Source organism: Urocitellus parryii, chromosome 11 (assembly GCF_045843805.1).
Source record: "Urocitellus parryii isolate mUroPar1 chromosome 11, mUroPar1.hap1, whole genome shotgun sequence".
In the NCBI taxonomy this organism is placed as follows: Eukaryota; Metazoa; Chordata; class Mammalia; order Rodentia; family Sciuridae; genus Urocitellus; species Urocitellus parryii.
The window spans coordinates 16,859,240-16,883,663 of NC_135541.1; the positions used below are offsets into that span (position 1 = coordinate 16,859,240).

The window sequence follows — 24,424 nt, forward strand, 5'->3', positions numbered from 1 at the left end:
AAACCAGAGCTAGAGTTAAAAGTGTCAGTATAGTATAGTCCCAAAGAGGATGGACCAATAAACTGCTTGATTTGTATCCCAGCCTCTCTACTCCTTTGTACATAATTTAACATCTGTTGTCTAAATTTTCCCACTGTACCACTATTACAGTAATAGTGGTACTTGATTCATAGGGTTTCTGTGAGGATCATTAAATTTTGGAAATTTTGTTTGGGCTCTAGGGATTGAACCCAGAAGCACTTTACCACTGAGCTACATCCCCATTCCTTTTTATTTGAGACAAGGTTTCCCTAAGTTGCCCAGGCTGGCCTCAAATTTGTGATCCTCCTGCATCATTCTCATGAGTTGCTGGGATTAAAAGTCTGGGCCACCTGGGCTGGCTTTACTTTTACATTAACTATGTAAGACATTATTTGTTAATCACTGAATTTTTTAGTATCCTTTTAATTTCAGGATTTCAAGTGAATGCTTCATTCATCTTTCCCTAATCCCTGCTCCCTCCACACTTTTTGTGCTTGACGTTAGCAGAGTTCAATAAATGTTGAATTTACAACCCCCACCCCATATTTTTTATTTATTTTTGAGCCTGGGTTGTCTTATATCGCTCAGGCTGGCCTCAAACCATGGCCTCAAGCCACCCCATCTCAGCCTCCTGAGTAGTTACAGGTGCACGCCACCCCCAATATTTTTAAATTGAGTTTAATATCCATAGCAAAGTGAAAAAAAAAATAAGGCTATTGCTGAGATCCCCAGTTGCTCACAACATTATGGTAAGCAATATAGGGCGTCTTCCTTTTCACCTTCAGGTATCTAATAAAAAGAGGTCTTTGTTTTATAACATTCTCCCCTTCTCTTCGTGAAGCTCCCTTTCTTGTCCGAGTCAGCGTTTCTGCGATCAAAGTTTAAACATAAGTTCTTTCTTCACTTCTACCAGTTCCAAGAGATCTCCTACACAAAAACATCTCTGGGTCATCGAACTTGGAAAAAAATAAATATTTTCCTAGATGAGGGCCTATGACGTCAAGCTTCCCCTGCCACCACCGAGCAGTTACTGTACAAACCAGTGCCGCATGTTTGCGCATGCGTTTCCGCTTGCCCGCAAAGAAACAATTTCTGACCCTCTCGGCACCCTTACGTCGCGAGGCGGCAGTGTCTCGCCTTGTTTGCGCGACGTCGGCTTCCTGCCGGAAGTGGGAAGAGAAGGAGGCGGGGCGGTTTTGCTCGTGGTGTTTCTTGCTAGGCTCCTGTATTCTGAGGTCTGGAGAGTAACTGTCGCTCAAAGGCTCTGCGGGTGGAGCGCGGGCGGAGGTGTGTTTCTCCAGTGTAAGTGCACACGTCCGGGATGCCGGCTTAGGACGATCTGTACTATCATTTTATAAAAGAACTTCATGCTTCCGCGAGCTCTCTCCTAGTCGGCCGCAGGCTCTGCTACTGACTTGATGTGCACTGTGACTTGCCTTGTATCCCTCTCCGTGCCTCTGTGTCTAATCTGTAAAATGAAGGGAAGACAAGATCTCTAAAGTCACTTTTCAGTTTTTCCGAATGTAATTGAATGTCTGTTATTTCTTTTGAGCCACGTAGTCCGGAGGGTTAGTATCCTTGACCCCATTTTATAGGGAAAAGACGGTGAGAGGTTACATGACTTCCTCAAGGTTGAACAGATAACTTTTTGAGGTTTTAGAACTTGAAACTAGAATGTTACTCTGTAACTCCGTGGTCAAATTTTCTTTGTATATTTCTATATCGTCAGTTCCTGGAACTGGCCACATAAGCGGATACTCAAAAAGTTTTGAATGAATTAATCTTGATTCCAGGGCCAATGCCATGCAAACCTGGTATCTCTCCATCTCTGATGTATAAACAAATGTTACTTTTCCAGGGTATCCTGTGCCTTACCTTACTGGGTGCTCTGAGTCCAGTTCTGTAGTCTTCAATTAATCAGACACCATGGAGGCACCCCCAGTTACCATGATGCCTGTTACTGGGGGCACCATTAACATGATGGAGTACCTGCTTCAGGGTAAGTAAACCAGAAAGCTGGGATTACCTGCTTTCCTCTTTTCAGCTTCTGTGGAAATGAAAGGCTTACACAAAGGTAACCTGCATAGTTTCTGACACTCAGCAGACAATTTCCATCCCCTGCAGTGCTGGGGATTGAACACTGAACTTCATGCATGGTAGACAACCTCTACCCCAAGCTCCTTATTTTTTTAATTATTTTAAACTTAAAATTATGGTTTCAAGGGGCTGGGGTCCTGGCTTAGCAGTAGAGTGCTCACTTAGCACATGTGGAGTGCTGGGTTTGATCCTCAGCACCACATAAAAATAAAATAAAGGTGTTGTGTCCAACTACATCTGAAACAATATTTTAAAAATATGGTTTCAAATGCATTAAGCACTATAAATTTGTCAGTATAACAGTTTCCCCTCTCTTCTACTCCCAGATGTTAGCAACTATCTTTCTACTTTCTCATTTCAAATATCTTAGATACCTCATATGAGTGGGATAATACAGTATTTGTCTTTTTGTGACTGACATATTTCATTTAGCGTAATGTACTTGGGATTCATCCATTTTATGATATAGGACAGAATCAATCTCCATATCTATCTATGTCTGTCTCTGTCTCTCTCTCTCTCGCGCTCTCTCGCTCTCTCCCTCTTTTTTCCATACTGGAGATTCAACCAAAAAAAGATTGGCTTACTTCACTTAGCATTATATTTTTTAACTCCATCTATTTACCTGCAAATGCCATGATTTTATTCTCTTAATGCTGAGTAATATTCCATTGTGTATACATACCAAAGTTTGCCATCATATAATAAATTAGAATAAATAAATAATTTAAATAAATAAATAAATAAAATCCTATGCTAGCTGTTGGACCAAAAAAAAAGAACAGTAGGCAAAGGCTAATAGACAATTCTGCAAAGAAGACATACAAATGGCCTATAAGCATATGAGAGGTTCGATATCATGTGAGGCAAGTTCTATACCCTGAGCTACAACCCCAGCCCTTTTAAAATTTTTTATTTTGAGACAGGGTCTTTCTAAATTCCTCAGGCTGCTCTTGAACTTGCCATCCTTCTTTGTATTACCCTTCCTTAACTTCTCAAGTAGCTGGGATTACAGGGATTTGTCACCAACCTGGCCAGAATAACCTCTTTTTTTTTAGTTGTAGTTGGACACAATATCTTCTCATTTTATTTATTTATTTTTATGTGTTGCTGAGGATCAAACCCAGCGCCTCACATGTGCTAGGCAAGCGCTCTACCTCTGAACCCCAGCCCCAGCCCCTGTGCTTTTTTCTTTTTGGTACCAGGGATTGAACCCAGGGGTGCTTAACCACTGAGCCACATAACCTTTTGTGTATTTTATTTAGAGATAAGGTCAGCAATAAAAGAGAATAAAACTATGGTATTTGCAGGTAAATAGATGGAGTTAGAGAATATAATGAGGCTGGCTGGGTTGATGGCTCATGACTATAATCCCAGTGACCTGGGAAGCTGAGGCAAGAGGATTGTAAGTTTAAAGCCAGCCTCAGCAATTTAGTGAAGCCCTAAGCAATGCAGTGAGACCCTGTCTCTAATAAAATATAAAAAAGGGCTGGGGATGGGACTTAGTGGTTAAGAACCCCTGGGTTCATTCCTCAGTACCTGCCCCCTTAAAAAAAGTTGCTGAGTCTGGCGTTGAACTCACAATCTTCCTATCTCAGTTTCCTGAGCCATAGGGATTCCAGGTGTGTTGCACTGTGTCTGGCTTTATTGTGGTTTTTTTGGTCCAGCAGCTAGCATATGATTGTGTTTATTTATTTATTTAAATTATTTATTTATTCTAATTTATTATATGATGGCCGAATGCATTACATTTCATATTACACATATAGAGCACAAATTTTCAAGTCACTGGTTGTACATAAAGTATTTTCACACCATTCGTGTCTTCATACATGTACTTAGGGTAGTGATGTCTAATTCATTCCACCTTCTTTCCTATCCCCACGCCCCCTCTCTTCCCTTCCCTCCCCTTTGTCCTATCTAAAGTTCCTCCATTCCTCTCATGCTCCCCCCCATCACCATTATGATTCAGTATCCTCATATCAAAGAAAACATTCAGCCTTTGGTTTTTTGGGGATTGGCTTACTTCACTTAGCATTATATTCTCTAACTCCATCCATTTACCTGCAAATGCCATGATTTTATTCTCTTAATGCTGAGTAAATTAGAATAAATAAATAATTTAAATAAATAAATAAATAAAATCATATGCTAGCTGTTGGACCAAAAGAAAAAAAAAGAACAGTAGGCAAAGGCTAAATAGAGAATTCTGCAAAGAAGACATACAAATGGCCTACAAGCATATGAGAGGTTCAATATCACTAATCACTAGAGAAGGGCATCTGGGTTGGTTCCACAATTTAGCCATTTTGAATTGTGTTGTTATAAACATTGATGTGGCTGTGTCCCTGGAGCATGCTGTTTTTAAGTCCCTTGGGTATAAACCGAGGATAGCTAGGTCAAACAGTGGTTCCATTCCAATTTTCCAAGGATTCTCTGTACTGCTTTCCAGATTGGCTGCACCAATTTGCAGTCCCACCAGCAATGTATGAGTGTGCCTTTTCCCTCACATCCTTGCCAACACTTACTGTTGTTTGTATTCTTGATAGTTACCATTCTGACTAGAGTAAGATGAAAGTTTTGGTTTTCATTTCTCTAATTGCTAGAGATGTTGAACATTTTTTCATATATTTGTTGATTAATTGTATGTCCTCTTCTGAGAAATGTCTGTTCAGTTCCTTGGCCCATTTATTGATTGGGTTATTTGTTTTTCTTGTGTTAAGGTTTTTGAGTGCTTTATATATCCTAGAGATTAGTGCTTTATCTGATGTGTTTGTGGTAAAGATTTGCTCCCATTCTGTAGGTTCTCTATTCACCTCACTGGTTGTTTCTTTTGCTGAGACAAAGCTTTTTAGTTTGAATCCATCCCATTTATTGACTCTTGGTTTTAATTCTTATGCTTTAGGAGTCTTATTAAGGAAGCTGGGGCCTAATCTGACATGATTGGGATTTAGGCCTACCTATTCTTCTATTCGGTGCAAGGTCTCTGGTTTAATTCTTAGGTCCTTAATCCACTTTGAGTTGAGTTTTGTGCATGGTGAGAGAAGTTTAATTTCATTTTGTTACATGTGGATTTCCGGTTTTCCCAGCACCATTTGTCGAAGAGGCTATCTTTTCTCCAATATATGTTTTTGGCGCCTTTGTCTAATATGAGATAACTGTAATTATGTAGGTTTGTCTTTGTGTCCTCTATTCTGTTCCATTGGTCTACAGGTCTATTTTGGTGCCAATACCATGCTGTTTTTGTTACTATTCCTCTGTAGTATAGTTTAAGGTCTAGAATAGTAATGCCACTAGCTTTATTCTTCTTGCTAAGAATTGCTTTGGCTATTCTGGGTTTCTTATTTTTCCCAGATGAATTTCATGATTGCATTTTCTATTTCTATGAAGAGTGTCATTGGGATTTTGATTGGGATTGCATTGAATCTGTATAGTGCTTTTGGTAGTATGGTCATTTTGGCAATATTAATTCTGCCTATCCAAGGACAAGATAGATCTTTCCATCTTCTAAAGTCTTCTTTAATTTCTTTCTTTAGCATTCTGTAGTTTTCATTGTAGAGGTCTTTCACCTCTTTCATTAAGTTGATTCACAAGTATTTCTTTTTTTCCTTTTTGAAGCTATTGTAAATGGGGTGGTTTTCCTAGTTTCTCTTTCTGAGGATTTGTCATTGATGTACAGAAATGCCTTTGATTTATGGGTGTTGATTTTATATCCTGCTACTTTGCTGAATTCATTTATTAGTTCTAGAAGATTCCTGGTGGGATATTTTGGGTCTTCTAGGTATAGAATCATCGTTGGCAAATAGAAATAATTTGAGTTCTTCTTTTCCTATCCATATCCCTTTAATTTCTTTCGTCTGTCTAATTGCACTGGCTAGAGTTTCAAGAACTGTGTTAAATAGAAGTGGTGAAAGAGGGCATCCCTGTCTTACTCCAGTTTTTAGAGGGAATGCTTTCAATTTTTCTCCATTTAGAATGATGTTGGCCTGGGGCTTTGCATAGATAGCTTTTACAGTGTTGAGATATATTCCTGACATCCCTATTTTTCTAGTGTTTTGAACATGAAGGGGTGCTATATTTTGTCAAATCCTTTCTCTGCATCTATTGAGATGATCATATGATTTTTATCTTTGAGTCTATTGATGTGACGAATTACGTTTATTGATTTCCGTATGTTGAACCAACCTTACATCCCTTGGATGAACCCTACTTGATCGTGGTGCATTATCTTTTGATGTGCTTTTGTTGTTTTCAGTTTGCCAGAATTTTATTGAGAATTTTTGCATCTATATTCATTAGAGATATTGTTCTGAGTTTTCTTTCTTTGATGTGTCTTTGTCTTTGTCTGGTTTTGGAATCAGGTGACATTGGCCTCATGGAATGAGTTTGGAAGTGTTCCCTCTTTTTCTATTTCATGAAATAGTTTTGAGGAGTATTGGTGTTAGTTCTTCTTTAAAGGTCTTGTAGAACTCAGCTGTGTATCCATCTAGTCCTGGGCTTTTCTTGGTTGGTGATGTCCTCTATTTCCTTGCTTGAAATTGTGTATATAATCCTGATTTAGTTTGGGTATATCATATACCTCTAGAAATTTGTTGATGCCTTCGATATTTTCTGTTTCATTGGAGGACAAATTTTCAAAATAATTTCTGTAGTGTCAGTTGAGATATTTCCTTTCTCATCATGGATGTTAGTAATCTGAATTTTCTCTTTCCTTCTTCTCATTAGCATGGCTAATGGTTTATCATTTTCATTTATTTTTTCAAAGCACCAATTTTTTGTTTTGTCAATATTTTCAATTGTTTCTTTTGTTTCAATTTCATTGATTTCAGCTCTAATTTAATTATTTCCTATCTTCTGCTTTTGAGATTGATTTGTTTTTCTTTTTCTAGGGTTTTGAGATATAATGTTAGGTCATTTATTTGTTGACATTTTCTTCTTTGAAGGAATGAACTCCATGAAATGAATTTTCCTCTTAAAACTGTTTTCAGGGCTGGGGATGTGGCTCAAGCGGTAGCGCGCTCGCCTGGTATGCGTGTGGCCCGGGTTCGATCCTCAGCACCACATACAAAACAAAGATGTGTCCGCTGATAACTAAAAAATAAATATATATAAAAAAAGAAATTGTCCAACTGTCTTCCAAAGTGGCTCTAACATAAAAAAAAAAAACTGTTTTCATACTGTCCCAGAGATTTCAATATGTTGTATCAGTGTTCTCATTTACCTCGAAGAATTTTTTAATCTCCTCCTTGATATCTTTTGCAACCCATTGTTCATTCAGTAGCATTTTATTCAGTCTCCAGGTATCAGAGTAGCTTTTATTTTTTTATTTTATCATTGATTCCTAATTTCATTCCATTGTAGTCTGGTAGAATGCAGGGTAGTAACTCTACTTTTTTGTATTTACTAAGAGTTGCTTTGTGGCATAATATATGATCTATTTTAGAGAAGGATCCATGTGCTTCTGAGAAGAAAATATATTTGCTCGTTGATGGATAATATATTCTATTATATGTCAGTTAAGTCTGAGTTATTGATTGTATTATTGAGTTCTATAGTTTCTTTGTTTAGCTTTTGTTTGGAAGATCTATCCAGTGGTGAAAGAGGTATGTTAAAGTCACACTACCACTTGAGCCACAACCCCAGCTCCTGAAATGACCATCTTTATCCCTTTTGATTAACTTGGGCTTGAAGTCTACTTTATTTTATATGAGAATGGAAACCCCTGCTTGTTTATGCAGATCATGTGAATGGTATATTTTATCCCAACCTTTCACCTTCAGTCTGTGAACATCTTTTCCTATGAGTTGAGTCTCTTGAAGGCAGCATATTGTTGGGTCTTTTTTTTAATCCAGTCTACCAGTCTTTTGGTTGGTGAGTTTAGGCCATTAACTTTCAGGTTTATTATTGAGACATGATTTGTATTTCCAGTCATTTTTGTTTATTTTTGCATTAAACTTGACTTGGTTTCTCCTTTGATTGGCTTTTCCTTTATTATAGTTTTTCCTTCTGCAAATTTTCATTGTTGTTTTTCATTTCCTCCTTGTGGAATATTTTGCCAAGAATGTTCTGTAGTGCAGGCTTTCTTGCTGTAAATTCTTTGCTAAGTTGCTGAGGCTGGCTTTGAACTTGCAATTCTCCTGCCTCAGCCTCCTGAGTTGCTAGGATTTTAGGTTTGTGCCACCACACCCTGCTCCTAACACTAACCTGTTCAATATCAAACTGTTGATTTTTCCACCTCAAAATCTTATTTCTCCTGTAGTCTTCCCATCAAAGTAAATGGCAACTCTCAGCTTTCATCTTCCCAGGCCAAAAACCATGGAATCATCTTTGACTTCTTTCTCCAACATCCTATATCCACCTAATCCACATTTCTAAAACAAAAGCAAAATCCACCTTTCACCCGCTTGATCATTTCTACCTGGTCCACCTTGCTTTCATTTTTGCCTTGCCTTTGCAGTAACCTGTCTCCACCTTTGCCTTTTTTTTTTTTTTTTTTTAAATGTGGTCTTGCTGTGTTGCCTAAGTTGGCTTTGAATTCCTGAGTTCAAGTGATCCTTCTACCTCCTTAATAACTGGGACTATAGGCATGTGCCATCATGCCTGGTTCATCAACCTTGTCTTCTTTAATCTACACAATAGGCAAGTGGTCTTTTTTAAAATATAAGGCAAATATGAAAAATAAATAAATAAAATATAAGGCAAATAAATCCTCTGCTCAGAACCCTCCAGTTTCCTATGTGATTTAAAATAAAATATAATCTAGACCATTTCTACAAGATCCTACATATTATGTTCTCTGTTATCTGTCCAACATTATCTCTTCCCACTTTCCCCCTTGATCAGCCTCTTTAGCCAGAATGACATGCCTACTATTGTCTGAAAATAACAAGTATTTGGCAATGTATTTCTCTTATCCCTTATGCTAAAAATGTTCTTCCTTCAGATATTCCAAACACTTTCTTTAGAGCACTATAAAATGTCACTGTATTGCAAAAACTAATAGTAAGATTCAAAAGACTGAATATTTGAAAACAAACAGGGTTCTAAGTACAGCAATGGACCACCAGGTCCTGGTAAGCATGTGATTGAAGATTTATTTAAGAGTTGTGCCAGGGCACACTGTGCTAGGCAGTAGGAGGCCCTGACCTTACAGAGATTACAGTTTATTAGAGAAAACAAAAAACTAAAAAGTAAATAAAAAAATAGAAATACAAGGAAATAAAAGGTAGATGATAGAATAATTGGTGGGAAGGGTTGGGGGAAAACCGCACTGAGGGGCTGGAGTGGTCAGAAAAGGTCTAAGTAGATGAACCTGTGCTGAGATCCAAAGGATGAAAATGAGATGATTAGGGAAAAGAGTTGTCAGGGCACAGGGATGATCAAATGCAAAGACCACGAGGCAGGAAAGAGCTTGGCAGATTCAAGGAAATGAAAGTAATATTTAAAAGTCATTATGAGGGCTAGGGCTATAGCTCAGTGGCAGAGTGCTTGCCTAGCACATTGGAGCACTGGGTTTGATCCTCAGCACCACATAAAAATAAACAAATAAAATAAAGGCATTCTGTCCATCTACAACTACAAAAAATAAAAATAAAAAAAGATAATTATGAAACCTGGGATCATCTAAGCAACTTAGTGAGACCCTGTCTCAAAATAAAAATAAAAAGTTCTAGGGATGGGGCTCAGTATTAAGTGCCCTTGGGTTCAATCCCTGGAAACAACAACAACACAAGATGTATGTTAGGCATCCAAATGGAAAGATTGAGTAGACAGTTTGGATATATGAGTCTGTAGTTCATGATTTAAATGTGGGATTCTCAAGAAATAAAATAGTATTTAAAGCTATGGGATCAAATCAGGTCACCAAGGAAGGAAGAGACTTATTTTGGAGGAGGGGGTGTTTGGTGTTTTTTTTGTTTGTTTGGTACCAGGGCTTGAACGCAGGGGTGATTTACTACTAAACTATATCCCTGGCCCTTTTTATTTTTAAATTTTGAGATAGGGTCTCACTAAGTTGCTTAGGCCTTCACTAAGTTTCTGAGGCTAACCTTGAACTTGTGATCCTTTGCCTCAGCCTCCTGAATTGCTGGGATTACGGACATGTGCCACCATGCCTAGCAAAGTGACTATTGATAGAGAAAAGGACCAGGAGTGAGTTGTAGGACCTTCCATCATTTAGGCAAGATGAAGAGATTAAGCATAGAAAACTTAAAGGAATAGTCACTGAGTTAGGTGAAGAACCAAGAGAGATTTGGGTCCTAAAGGCCAAGGGTATAATTTGTAACAACTGTGTTAAATGCTGCCAGAAGGATGAATAAATGAGGACTAAGATTAATGTTTTTATGAAGCAGTTCATTTTCTTTTCAAAAAATATATTATATAAAATGGAAATTTTAGAGCTGGGGATGTGGCTCAGTGGTAGAACACTTGCCTAGCATGTACAAGGCCATGGGTTCAATCTTTCAATCCCCAGCATCACAAAAGAAAAAAAAAAAGAAAAAGAAACTTTATTTGTTCTTACATAAATGGAAGACTTATGGGGCTGGAGTTATAGTTCAGTGGTAGAGCACTTGCCTAGCATGCAGTAAAGCCCTGAGTTCAGTCCCCAGCACCATACACACACACGCACACATACGCACAAAACAAAACAAAACAAAACTTGCTGGAAATAGCAGATAATTGTGGCCAGGGGTATAGCTCAGTGATAGAGCACTTGCTTAGCATGAGTGGGGCCCTGGGTTTACTCTCCAACACCAAAAAAGAAAAAAAAAAATCAATCCCACAAATATAATTGTTAAAATAAACGACATTCTCACCGTTGTCTTTTAAAGGCTCTGAGGCCAAGGAGCAAGAACCTCTGGTCATTAGCATTTCTAGGGAGATCCTAAAGAAAGGGAAATAACTTTCTCATAATGTTATACAATAGCTTGGCAATATAACTCCTTATATATTAGGCCTGTGTTTTACATAGTACTACACTAAACTGTTGGGTTATTCATTTAAGATTTTTGTTTTGTTTTGTTTTTTAAAATAATCCTTTGCTAATTCTTTGACCCAAAATGAAAGCTGAGATTTAATAGTGCTTTTTCCCTCTTTAGGAAGTGTTTTAGACCACAGTTTGGAAAGCCTTATCCACCGCCTTCGTGGTTTATGTGACAACATGGAACCTGAAACTTTCCTTGACCATGAGATGGTATTCCTCCTGAAGGGCCAGCAGGCCAGCCCATTTGTCCTGAGGGCCCGGCGCTCTATGGATAGAGCAGGGGCACCCTGGCATCTGCGTTACCTGGGACAGCCAGAAATGGGAGACAAGAACCGATATGCTTTGGTGCGAAACTGTGTGGACATTGCCACATCTGAAAACCTCACAGATTTCTTGATGGAAATGGGCTTCCGCATGGACCATGAGTTTGTTGCCAAGGGACACTTGTTTCGTAAGGGCATTATGAAGATTATGGTATACAAGATTTTCCGCATCCTGGTGCCAGGGAACACAGACAGCACTGAAGCCTTGTCGCTCTCCTATCTTGTGGAATTAAGTGTTGTTGCACCAGCTGGGCAGGACGTGGTCTCTGATGACATGAGGAACTTTGCTGAGCAGCTGAAACCTCTGGTTCACCTGGAGAAAATAGACCCCAAAAGGCTCATGTGACTAAGACAGTCTGTCCTCATATGTTAGAAAAAAGATGTTATAAATGCCCCAGTATACCACTGCCAGCCAGGTGTTGCTCAGGAAGGACAGTGAGAATTTACTTGGTTCTTTGCCGTGTATTCCTCGTGAGGTTTCACATTCATGGCAGCCTTTTTATTTTTATTTTTAAAATTTTTTATTTTTTGGTACTTGGAACTGAACCTAGGGACGCTTAACCACTGAGCCACATTCTCAGCCCTTTTTTGTATTTTATTTAGAAACAGGGTCTCGCTGAGTTGCTTAGGGTCTCCCTAAGTTGCTGAGGCTGGCTTTGAACTTGGTATCTTCCTGCCTCAGCCTCCCAAACTGCTGGGATTACACGTGTGTGTCACCACACCCAGCCATGGCAGCCTTTTTAAATTAAAGGCTCAGGATAACACAGAATATGTCTAATCCCTCTGCATAAAGAAGGGAAACTGGGACAAATTAGCTTTGGAAAGAAAAGTCTCTTAATTATTATGTATAAGGTTTGTAACAGAGCCTGTGAGCTTGTGTTGAATAGTAATAAAAGCTGTTTAAAAATGTCTATAATTCTGCTTCTTTGGTCTCTTATTTTATACCCTCAGGGGAGATTCATTAGCAGTTGAAGCAACAATAAGGGTAATTCTTAGTTTTAATTTTTTGTTTGTTTGTGGTGCTCAAGATTAAACCCTGGGCCTCAAGCATGCTTGGCAGGTACTTTATCACTGAGCTATACCTCTAGTCCCTTAGTTTTAATTTTATGAAAATGGTAGTTCTCACTTATCATAAAGTGGCACATTTGTTGATGAGACATTTTAAAGTACAAAATAGTAAAAATAATATCTAAGGAAATACACTAATTCTATTTTGGTATATAGCTTTCTAGTCTTTAGTTTTTATAAATTTATGTACATACATATATATACACATATATATTTGTTTTGGTTTTGGGTGGGGGTACTGGGGATTGAACCCACTGAGCCACATCCCCAGGCCTATTTTGTATTTTATTTAGAGACAGGGTCTCACTGAGTTGCTTAGTGCCTGTTTGCTGAAGCTGGCTTTGAACTCAAGATTCTCCTGCCTCAGCCTCCCAGCTGCTGGGATTACAGGTGTGCACCACTGTGCCCAGTTATATATTTGTTTTTATAAAAACATTTCATACATATTGGGTTTCTGTTTATTTCCCAGGATATTAATCTATAGTGTTCTTTTGTAAATGTAAAAAAAAAAAAAAACCAAACTCATTTATTGGGTTCTAATCATGTTACAGTGCTGTCCTAAATTCTTTATTTTTTTGTTCTTTTTGTGCATAACAGTAGAATGTATTTTACCTACATATGTGGGGTATAACTTCCCATTTTTGTGATTGTATATGATGTGGAGTTACCCTGGTCATGTATTCATATATGAACATAAGAAAGTTATGTTTTATTCATTCTATCTTTGCTAGTCACATCCTCCCTCTGTTCCCTTCATTCTCCTTTAGACAAAGGAGAATGAACTTCACAAAATCCAGTGAACTTCCATTCAGCCTTTGGTTTTTGGGATTGGCTTATTTCACTTAGCATGATAGTCTCCAGTTCTATCCATTTACAGACAAATGCCATAATTTCATTCTTTATGGGTGAGTAATATTCTATTGTGTTTGTATATGTACTACATTTTCTTTATCCACATTCATCTGTTGACGGGCACCCCAGGTTGGTACCATTAGCTTAACCCAAGTTCTTTATTTATGTTAAACCAGACCCTTTTGGGCCAGGAGGTATAATTCAGTGGCAGAGCACTTGCCTTAGAGTGCCTGAGACCTTGGTACCTAGCACCATTAAAAAATAAATAAATAAATAAATAAACAAATAAAAAGACCCATTTTGTAAACAGGTACAGAGTAATTATCTTTTTCTAGGTTATACAGCTTTGATTAGCAGAGCTAGTATTAAAATATTGGCAGTTATAATTACTCTTTGTATTTTCATCATTTAAATTTGCAATAAATTGATTCCTCTACTTTTGGATTTTTAGTTTTATTCCAATGTTTTGCCTTTATGCACAATGCTATAATGCTGGTGCTTTTGATTAAGTCTTTATTGATAGCTATGATTATTCAGGATAAATTTAGGGAAACTGCTGAGTCAAAAGGTATGTACTATTTTTTGTGGGGAACACGAGGGATTGACTCTGGGGTGCTTAACCTCTGAGGCACATCTCCAGCCCTTTTCATTTCTTATTTTGAGACAGGTCTCACTAAGTTGCTTAGGTCCTCGCTAAATTGCTGAGGCTGGCTTTGAACTTGCAATTTTCCTGCCTCAGCCTCCTGTGCTGGAATTATAGGTTTGTGCCACAGAACCTGGCTGGGTATGTACTATTCTAAGACTTCTGCCATGTACCACCAGTGTCTTCCAAAAATGTCCCAGTTTTCATTCCTACCAGCATTAAATGAAGTTTCCAACACTAGGTTACCTGAAAATTCATTTTTCTCATTTGAAGATTAATAGTAATAAGTTTTAATTTAAAAAAAAAAATTCCTTGGGGCTGAGGTTGTGGCTCAGTGGTAGCGCACATGGCTAGCATGCGTGAGGTACTGGGTTCGATTCTGCGTACCACATACAAATAAATAAAGTAAAGGTCCATCAAGAACCAAAAAATATTTTTAAAAATTCCATGCTCAGGTTTACATTTTATAAATATTTATTGTAGACACATGTGAATATTTTTTCCTTATTGTTCATCTTTTCCTTATTAATTTGTAAAGATCTCCTATATAATTTTTCCTATTTATCATTTTACTTATAACTTAATGGATTTTTTTTAGTAGAATAAATATGGATTATTTTAATGTTTGTAGTAGAGTTTCTAATATTCTAGAGAGATTTCAGTTTACCAAAACTTAAAGGCCAGCCAGGCCTGGTGGCATGTGCCTGTAATCATAGCAACTTGGGAGGCTAAGGCAGGAGGATTATGAGTTTGAACACAGCCTCGGCAATTTAGTGAGACCCTAAGCAACTCAGCAAGACTCTGTCTCTAAATAAAATATATTTTAAAAAGCTGGGAATGTGGCTCTGTGGTTAAGTACCCCTGGATTCAATCCCTGGTACCAAAAAAAAAAAAAAAAAAGATATAGGTCATTAAAAATTTTCGGGCTGGGTCTGTGGCTCAGTAGTAGAGTGCTTGCCTGGCATGTGTGAGGTGCTGGGTTCGATTCTCAGAACTACTGCATATGAATAAGTAAAATAAAGGTTCATCAACAATTTCAAAAAATTTTTTCACTTTCCATTTTATTCTGTAACTTCCACTTAGTTATTTCATTTGAACTATATTGGACAATTCACAATTCACTTTGGATCACAATTTTTTACTCAAAAGATAATAGAGCTGGGGGATTTAGTTCAGTTGTAGGATGCTTGCCTAACATGTGAGGCCCTGGGTTCAATCCCCAACACCACAAAAAGATGCAAGCAAAATGTTCAGCCAGGTGCTATGGTTCTAGCTACACCCGAGGCAAAGGTAGAAAGGTCGCTTGAGCCCAGGAATTGGAGATCAGCTAGCATAATGTAGCAAGATCTGTCTCAAAAACAAACAAATGAAACAAACAAACAAACAAAAATGAATGTGTATGGTGCTGAACAATGAGTGCTGAACACTCATTGACTTGGGTGGCTGAGGCAGGAGGATCACAAGGTCAAGGCCAGTCTGGAAAACTTAATAAGACTGTCTCAAAACCAGTCAAAAGGACTGGACATGTGGTTGAGTATCCCTAGGTTAATCTCCAGGACTGCAAACACACACACACACACACACACACACACACACACACACACACACCAAAAAAAAAAAAATTATTAGGATGCTTTGTGCTACAAGTAACAGAAAACCCTCTTCAAAACTGCCTTAAACAGGTTTGAGGATGGTGTTATCTTTACTAGAATGGTGTCCTGGGTTCCATCCCCAGCACTGATGATAAGTTCCAAAATGGGATGGCTTCCCAGTTCGCTAGCCAATTGTTTCATCTAGGATTATTTTCTTGGGCTTCCCCAGCATATTTGCAAAGTAGTTTCCCCCACTCTCTGTTATGACATATTGCTGTTAATAGCATATTAGCATAATGATTCAGGTAAGACCCTTTCTTTTGTAGTCTCCACCTTTATTCCCCCCATTTATTTTTATTTTTATTTTGTTTTATACCAAGGATTGAACCCAGGGGCACTTAACCACTGAGCCATATCCCCCGTCCATTTTTTTTAATATTTATTTTTTAGTTTTTTGGCAGACACAACATCTTTATTTTATTTTTATGTGGTGCTGAGGATTGAACCCAGCGCCCCGCGCATGCAAGGCGAGCGCATTACCGCTTAAGCCACATCCCCAGCCCTCCCCAGCCCATTTTTACTTTTTTTTTTTTTTTTAATTTTTTTTTAGTTGTTGATAGATCTTTATTTTATTTATTATATGTGGTGCTGAGAATCGAACCCAGTGCCTCATACATGCCAGGCAAGTGCACTACCGCTGAGCCACAGTCCCAGCCCATTTTTACTTTTTATTTTGAGACAGGGTTTCACTAAATTGCTGAGACTGGCTTTGAACCCGCAATCCTCCTGCCTCAGTCTCCTAAGCCACTGGGATTACAGGTATGTATCACAGACCCCACCACCCCCACATTCTTTTTTCTCTTTTAATTTTTTTTAGTTGTCTTTATTTTATTTATATATGGTGTTGAGAATCAAACTCAGTTCCTTACACCTGCTAGGCAAGCGCTTTACCACTGAGCCACAACTCCAGCTCAACCACTCCCATTCTAACCTCTATTCTTATTCCCTTTAACCTTTAGGCACCCACTCAGATATCTTTGATATGTTTGTGATGCCTGTCTGATTTCCTTCTACTTTCCACTATCATAAGTAGTTAAGTGGGTATGTAAAATTCACATAAATGATACTGCTCCATCATTTATGTTCCTATTATTTATTTTTGCACACTGCTGGCAGGCAAACCCAGTGTCTCACAGCTTGTAATCACTCTGCCTCTGAGCCACATCCCCAGTCTATCTTTTTTTGCTTTTAAAAATTAATGTTTTTCCTGCCTGCACAGCAAATGATGCAATGTTTGTAAAACTGCTTTGATAGGAATAAAGTGTGTTTTTGCAAACTGTTTAAAAAAAAAAATTAATGTTTTGAGCCGGGCATGGTGGCGCATGCCTGTAATCCCAGCACTCGGGAGGCTGAGTCAGGAGGATCACGAGTTCAAAGTCAGCCTCAGCAACTGCAAGGCTAAGCAACTCAGTGAGACCCTGTCCCTAAATAAAATACAAAATAGGGTTGGGGAGGATGTGGCTCAGTGGTTGAGTGCCCGAGTTCAATCTCCGGTACCCCCCCCACCCCTCAAAAAATGACATTGTGGGCCGGGGTTGTGGCTCAGCGGTAGAGCGCTTGCTGAGCATGTGTGAGGCACTGGGTTCCATTCTGACACCACATAAAAATAAACAAAATAAAGGTATTGTGTCAAACCTACAACTAAAAACTTTATTTTTAAAAATATTAACATTGTTCTGGCTGTGTGGTACATACCTTTAAGACCAGGTTCTTAGGAGGCCGAGGCAGGAGAATCACAATTTCAAGACCAGCCTAGGCAACTTCGTAGGCCGAGGCAGGAGAATCACAATTTCAAGACCAGCCTAGGCAACTTCGTAAGCCCCTGTCTGAAATCAAAATGAAAAAGAAGGGCTGGGTCTGGGCATGGTGGCACATGCCTGTAATCCCAGTGGCTCTGGAGGCTGAGGCAGGAGGATTACCAGTTCAAAACTAGCCTCAGCAATTTAGCGAGGACCTAAGCAACTCAGTGAGACCCTGTCTCAAAATAAAATATAGAAAAGGGCTGGGGATGTGACTCAGTGGCTAAGTGCCCCTGGGTTCAATCCTTTGTACAAAAAAAAAAAAAAAAAAAAAAAGAAAAAGAAAAAGAAGAAGAAGAAGAAGAAGAAGCATTTGGGATGTAGCTTCTCAGGCATGTGTGAGGCCCTGTGTTCCATCCCTAGCACTGAAACAAAAAGAAAAACACATCGTTTTGTGATACATTCTTGTTGTTTTTCTAACTCATAGTTTCCAACTTGCATGTACTTTCTTTTCTTTTCTTTTCTTTTTTTTTTTTTTTTTAGTTGTAGATGGACACAATACCTTTATTTTATTTGTATGTGGTGCCCAGGATTAAACCTAGTGCCTTGCGCATGCTAGGCAAGTGCTCTACCACTGAGCCACAACTCCAGTCTTATATTCTCATATTAATGGTAGTAATATTAGTACTTAAATACCACGTAACTCTGTAACAGGTGCTTTAAATGTTTTCACTCACATACTTTTTATTACAACCCTGTGAGATAGATATTATTCTCATTTTGTAGATGAGTGTGAGGCTTGGAGAGTTTACTAAATTCTACTTCTATTGTCTAGAGTCAAACTAGTAAGTGGTGGAGATGGAATTTCAACTCATGCACTCCACCTCCAAAATCCAGGCACATATCCAATGTTTTATTCATTCAGACCCTTGATGATAGTAGATTTCCTTCTACTTTCCACTATCATAAAAAATGCTAAAATAAGCAAATTCTTAGATTACTGTGAAAATTCCTTTAAATTATATAGCTATGGGCATGTTTGGACCTGCCAATTATTGCCAGACTGCTTTTGTTGTTGTTGTTGTTGTTGTTTGTGGTACCAGGGGTTGAACCCAGGGGCATTTTATCACTGCACTATATCCCCAGCCTTTTTTTTTTTTAATGTTGAGACAGTCTCCCTAATTCCCAGGCTGGCTTTGTATTTGGGATTCTCCTGTCTCAATCACCCCAGTCACTGGTATTACAGAAGTGCACCACCACACCTGGCTCAGATTGCTTTTCTTTCTTTTTTTTTTTTTTTAATATTTATTTTTTAGTTTTCGGTGGACACAACATCTTTGTTTGTATGTGGTGCTGAGTATTGAACCCAGGCCGCACGCATGCCAGGCGAGCGCGCTACCGCTTGAGCCACATCCCCAGCCCCTCAGATTGCTTTTCAGAAATGCTGTACCATGCCCAGCATGGTGGTGCATACTTGTAATCCCAGCAGCTTGGGAGGCCAAGGCAGGAGCATTATGAGTTCAAAGCCAGCCTTAGCAATTTATCGAGGCCCCAAGCAACTTAGGGAGATCCTGTCTCAAAACAAAATATAAAAAGGGCTAGGGATGTGGTTCAGTGCTTAAGCACCCCTGGGTTTAATCCCCTGTTCCACCAACAAACAAACAGACAAACAAACAAATGGCTTGTATCATTTATGTTCCTTGTGCCATTACATAAAAATAAATATCCACATCCTCACCAGTCCTTTGGGTTGTTAATTGTAGTCTTTGCTAGTTTGATGGATATAAAATGGCATATTTTTAAAAATATTTTTTTTAGTTATACATAGACTCCAATATCTTTATTTTGTTTATTTATTTATTTTTATATGGTGCTGAGGATTGATCCCAGTGCCTCATATGTGCAAGGCAAGTGCTCTACCACTGAGCCACAACCCCAGCCCAAATGGCATCCTTTGGTTATTTTTTTTTTTTTTTTGAGAGAGAGGGAGAGAGAGAGAGAGAGAGAGGGAGAGAGAGAGAGAGAGAGGGAGAGAATTTTAATATTTATTTTTTAGTTATCGGCGGGCACAACATCTTTGTTTGTATGTGGTGCTGAGGATCGAACCTGGGCGGCACTCATGCCAGACGAGCGCACTACCGCTTGAGCCACATCCCCAGCCCATCTTTTGGTTATTTTGATATGCATTTCTCTGATTATAATAAATTAAATAGGAGTTTTTTTGCGTGTATGATACTGGAAATTGAACCCAGGAATGATAATTTACCTCTGAGCTAAATCCCCAGTCCTTTTTATTTTGAGACAGGGTCTCACTAAGTTGCTTAGGGTATCCCTTAGTTGCAGAGATTGGCCTCTATCTTTTTTTATTTTTTAGTTATCAGTAGGCCTTTATTTTATTTATTTATACACGATGCTGAAAATTGAAGCCAGAGCCTCACAAAATGCTAGGAAGCACTCTACCACTGAGCTACAACCCAGCCCCTGGCCTCTATTTTTCCGTCCTCTTACCTCAGCCCACCAAGTCTCTGGGACTACAGGGGTGAGCCACTGTGCCCGGCTCATTTATGTATAGATATTTTTAATATGTGAAACTAAGATTATCTATATTCTTTTCTCATTTTTTTCCCATTTGATTTGGTTTGCAGAAATTCTTTATATATTCTAAACATTAATCCTGTGTTTGTTTTAAATTCTGCAGTGCCTTCTCCCAATATCTACTTACATCCTTAAACCTTTTTCTATTTGATTTCCTGTTGTATTTTTGTGTATTCTAGACATTATTTCTTTGTTCTTAACTTTGTAATATCTTCTCTCTTCATGTTAACTTTGTCTTTGCTGTCATTAGTTAAATAGTTATCTTGAATTTTGAGAGTTTCTGTTTGCGTTTGTCCGATTTTTTGTCCTAGAGACCAAACTCAGGACCTTGTTCATGGTAGGCATATGCTCAACCACTGAGTCACATTCCAGCAGATGTCCTAATGGTTTAAAATCTTGTTTATGAAGTCTGTGTGTGTGTGTGTGTGTGTGTGTGCGCGCGCGCGCGTGTGCAGGTGCGCATGTGTGTTTTATTGGAAATTCAACCCAGGTCCTTGCACATGCTGGGCAAATGCTCTACCAATGAACTATATCTCCAGCCCTATTCTTTTTGTACCCCTAGGTAATATGATTTTCCTACATTTTCTTACATTAGCTTGATAGTTTTATCTTTCACATTTAGGTCCTTGATCCATTTGGATTCCATTTTCTATATGGTTTCAAATAAAAATACAGCTTTCTTCTCCCTACAGTGAATTCCTTTTTCTCCTACCATATAAAAAACAATCTTCCAAGTGCTTATTATGTCACCTTTAACACATATTAAGTTTCCATGTGTATATACTTTATTTCTAAGTCTCGTGCTATTCCATTGGAATTTTTCTTTGTTAAGTGCCAGTTGAATGATGTTTTTATTACTGTGGCTTTGTGGTAGAGCCAGTTCTACCAGTAGAGCAGGTATCTCTATTTTTCCCCTTCATAATAGATGTTGCTTTTATAGATCTTACTCTTTCATATTCAGTTTAGAGGAGGTTTTACTGATGTTATTGAATATGTCTAGACTAATTTGGGAGGTAACTGGCAACTTTATGTGGGACATTCCCTCTGAATTCAGTGTGGCTGGCTGACTGAGAAGCCTTCCCTGGCTATACTAAATTAAGTAGCACCATCACTCCTTGTCACTATCTCTATCTCTTTATCTTATTTGACTTTTTTTTTTTTTTAGTATAGCGTTTCTTTCTGTTATTTCACTGCTTTTCTACTAGAATGTGAGATTAATGGGGACAGGTGCTTTGTTTTGTTCTCTTCTAGGCAGCATTGAAGAAACTGCCAAGAGAGAAGATATGCTTTTATGCACAGTCCCTAGCACCCCCAACATCTGGACTATGGTAGGTACTCTGAATATTTGTTAAACATGAATTAAAATCTTCACACTGCTGAGATCATCCCAAGTATGACATTTATTCAGGAATTCTTATGTCCTGAATGGAGTTTAATTTTTTTTTCTTGACAAACTTCTTAGGCATTGCTTTTATGCTAATTTCTATAGTCAACAAACTCATGCATATCAGCCTGCCACCTGTTTTTGTAAATAAAGTTTTATTGGAACATATCCACCTTCATTCTTTTTTATGTAAATTTTTATTTATATATGACACAAGAATGCATTACAATTTTTATTACATATATAAAGCCCAATTTTTCATATCTCTGGTTGTATACATAGTATATTCACACCAATTCGTGTCTTCATACATGTCCTTTGGATAGTAATGATCATCACATTCCACCATCAATAATTACCCCATGCCCGGTCCCTTCCCTTCCAACCCCTCCACATTTATTCTTTTTTTTTTTTTAGTAGTTTTTTTTAAAGAGAGAGAGAGAGATAGAGTTTTTTAATATTTATTTTTCAGTTTTCGGCAGACACAACATCTTTATTTGTATGTGGTGCTGAGGATCGAACCTGGGCCGCACGCATGCCAGGCGAGCGCGCTACCACTTGAGCCACATCCCCAGCCCCACATTTATTCTTTTAACAATTGTCTATGGCTGCTTTGTACTATAATGCCAGATTTGAGTAGCTTCAATAGAGACCATATGACTGACAAAATGCAAATTGTTTACTGTCTGTCCCTTTATGGAAAAGATTTGTTTATCCTGGAAATACTCTACAGTTTAGTTGCTATTGTAGACAGTATTGTATTTTTTAGTACTTTGTTTTTGTTGGGGGGAGGGATGCTGAAGATCAAATCCATGGCATTGCACATGCTAGGCAAGCACTCTACTACTGATTCCAGCCCTTTATTACATTTTTTAAGGTGGTTATCCCAGTGAGTCGGAATATATAGCTAGTGGTAGAGTGCTCACTAGCGTGCTTGAGGCCATAGGTGTGATCCCAAGCGCCAGCATCCCCCCCCAAAAAAATGCTTACTGTTTCAATAGCTTGCCTGTTGATTCTTTTGTTTTGTTTTGTTTTCCCTACAGATTGTCATATCATTGACAAACAATGACTGTTGTATCTCTTACTTTTCTATTCTTATATACTTCTTTCACTTTTTCTTGTCTGAAAAAAATGGCCTAACTCTCCCATGCTCTAGGAAATACTTATGTTAATAACTAGCTTCCATGACTTAGTCTTGATCTTAATGCTATTGCATCAATTTTTTTCTACTAAGTATGAAGGAAAAATTATGATTTTTTTCAATCCTTTAGCTCATTAATGTGGTCAACGATATTGACAGGTTTTCAGGTATTGAGCCATTGTGTTCTCTTGCCATAACTCCTATGTGTCATGATGTATCATTTAAATACCCTGTGAAATTTAGTTACCTATTATCTTATTTAGGATATTTTCATTGTTAAATTCCTTAATTGACATTCCAAGTTCTATACACGATGACTTCTTCCTATCTGTACAACCTTCTCTGCCGAAACTGCAAGCCAAGCACAGGGCAGGATGCCAGACTACAGCAACAGCTAAGATTATAGTCCTTATGTTTTTTAACCAGTCCCCTTTTATGGGTGTTAATTCACAAGATATGAAAGGATTCAGCCATGATTTGAATCTTTGAATTCTTCTTCTTCTTTTTTTTTTTTTTTTTAGGGTACTGAGTATTTAACCGATGGGCACTTTACCACTAAGTTAAATTCCCAGGCCTTTTTAATTTTTTTTTAATTTTTATTTTGAGGCTAGGACTCACTAAGTTTCCTAGGGCATTACTAAATTGCTGAGGCTGGCCTTGAATTTGACATTCTCCTGTCTCAGACTCAGAGTTGCTGGGATTACAGGCCCTTACAACCATGCCCATTTCTAGACTCTAGAAATTTCCATGATAATGGCAGGAACAGGCATTTATAGAATTTATGTATTCATGAAAGCTGTGTGAATAAAGGGCTTCTTCCCAAAGTGAAGACCTTTAGCACTGGTCAAGCATGTCAACTTTCTTTTTCTAGGGATACAGTTCGATGTTCTTGTTTATGTATTATCTTTGGTTTTTCGTTTTTTAAATTTTAGTTGTAGATGGACACAATACCTTTCTTTCTTTCTTCTTCCTTCCTTCCTTCCTTTCAGTCTGATGCTCTTGTTTATGTATTATCTTTATTTTTTTTAACTTTAGTTGTAGATGGACACAATAACTTCCTTTCTTCTTTCTTTCTCTTTCCCTCCCTCCCTCCCTTTCTTCCTTCCTTCCTTCCTTCCTTCCTTCCTTCCTTCCTTCCTTCCTTCCTTCCTTCCTTCCTTCCTTCCTTCCTTCCATGTGGTACTGAGGTTGAAACCCAGTGCCCCACACATGCTAGGCAAGTGCTCTACCACTGAGCCCCAGCCCAGCCCGGATCATCTTCCTTAATGTCCTTTCATGTTTGCCTTTTCTACTCATCTCTATCGGTGTGGCTCCTGCACAGCCTAAAAGCAAGATGGAACCGTGGAAAGCTTGTAACACAAGAGCTCCCATGTGAGAGACAAAGGTAGCTTTCAATTTTAGCTATGTCATTTCCTAGCTAGATCACCTGGGACATAATGCATACAATCCATTTCCTCATCTGTCAAATTGGGAATAAAAATACTTTCATTACAAAAGCATACAACAAACTAAACTGTGTGAATATTTTCAACACAGGGCCCTACAAGTTGCCAAGATTTCTATTACTGTCCTTCTGTGATCATTCCTGACCACAAGAAGGCCATGAAGTCTTTCCTTCTCACCTCTGACTTTTGACAGCAGCTACATAGAATCACTCACTTCACATTTCATCACATTCCCTGCATGGTAATTCTGCGTGTATCTGTTTTGACTTCTGGCTCTACCATTTAATCATTTTGGTATCTTGGGCAAATAATTTAAATTCTCACAAAGTCTATTTTCTCATCTGCATCTCATCTGCAAAAAGATCTGTAGCACCTGTTTCCATAGGTCTGCCAGACAAATTATCAATATGCATAAAACCCAGCAAAGTCTTGGCCCTATAAAATGTGTTTTTTTAATTTTTTTTTTAGTTGTATGTGGATA

The 24,424-nt window shown here is 38.2% G+C and overlaps 1 protein-coding gene across 2 annotated transcripts; it reads left to right on the forward strand.

The window, feature by feature from the left end:
- Positions 1 to 1,211: 1,211 nt before the first annotated feature.
- Med18 (mediator complex subunit 18) lies at positions 1,212 to 12,284 on the forward strand. 2 transcript variants are annotated; one of them, XM_026391737.2, is made up of 3 exons: positions 1,212 to 1,323; positions 1,880 to 2,020; positions 11,217 to 12,284. In XM_026391737.2, exons 2-3 carry the CDS (start codon positions 1,948 to 1,950, stop codon positions 11,768 to 11,770), a joined length of 627 nt encoding a protein of 208 aa, XP_026247522.1. In that variant the 5' UTR covers positions 1,212 to 1,323; positions 1,880 to 1,947; the 3' UTR covers positions 11,771 to 12,284. The 2 variants fall into 2 exon arrangements, with proteins under 2 accessions (XP_026247522.1, XP_026247523.1); XM_026391738.2 differs by having other exon boundaries at positions 1,212 to 1,308.
- The last annotated feature ends 12,140 nt before the right edge of the window (positions 12,285 to 24,424 follow it).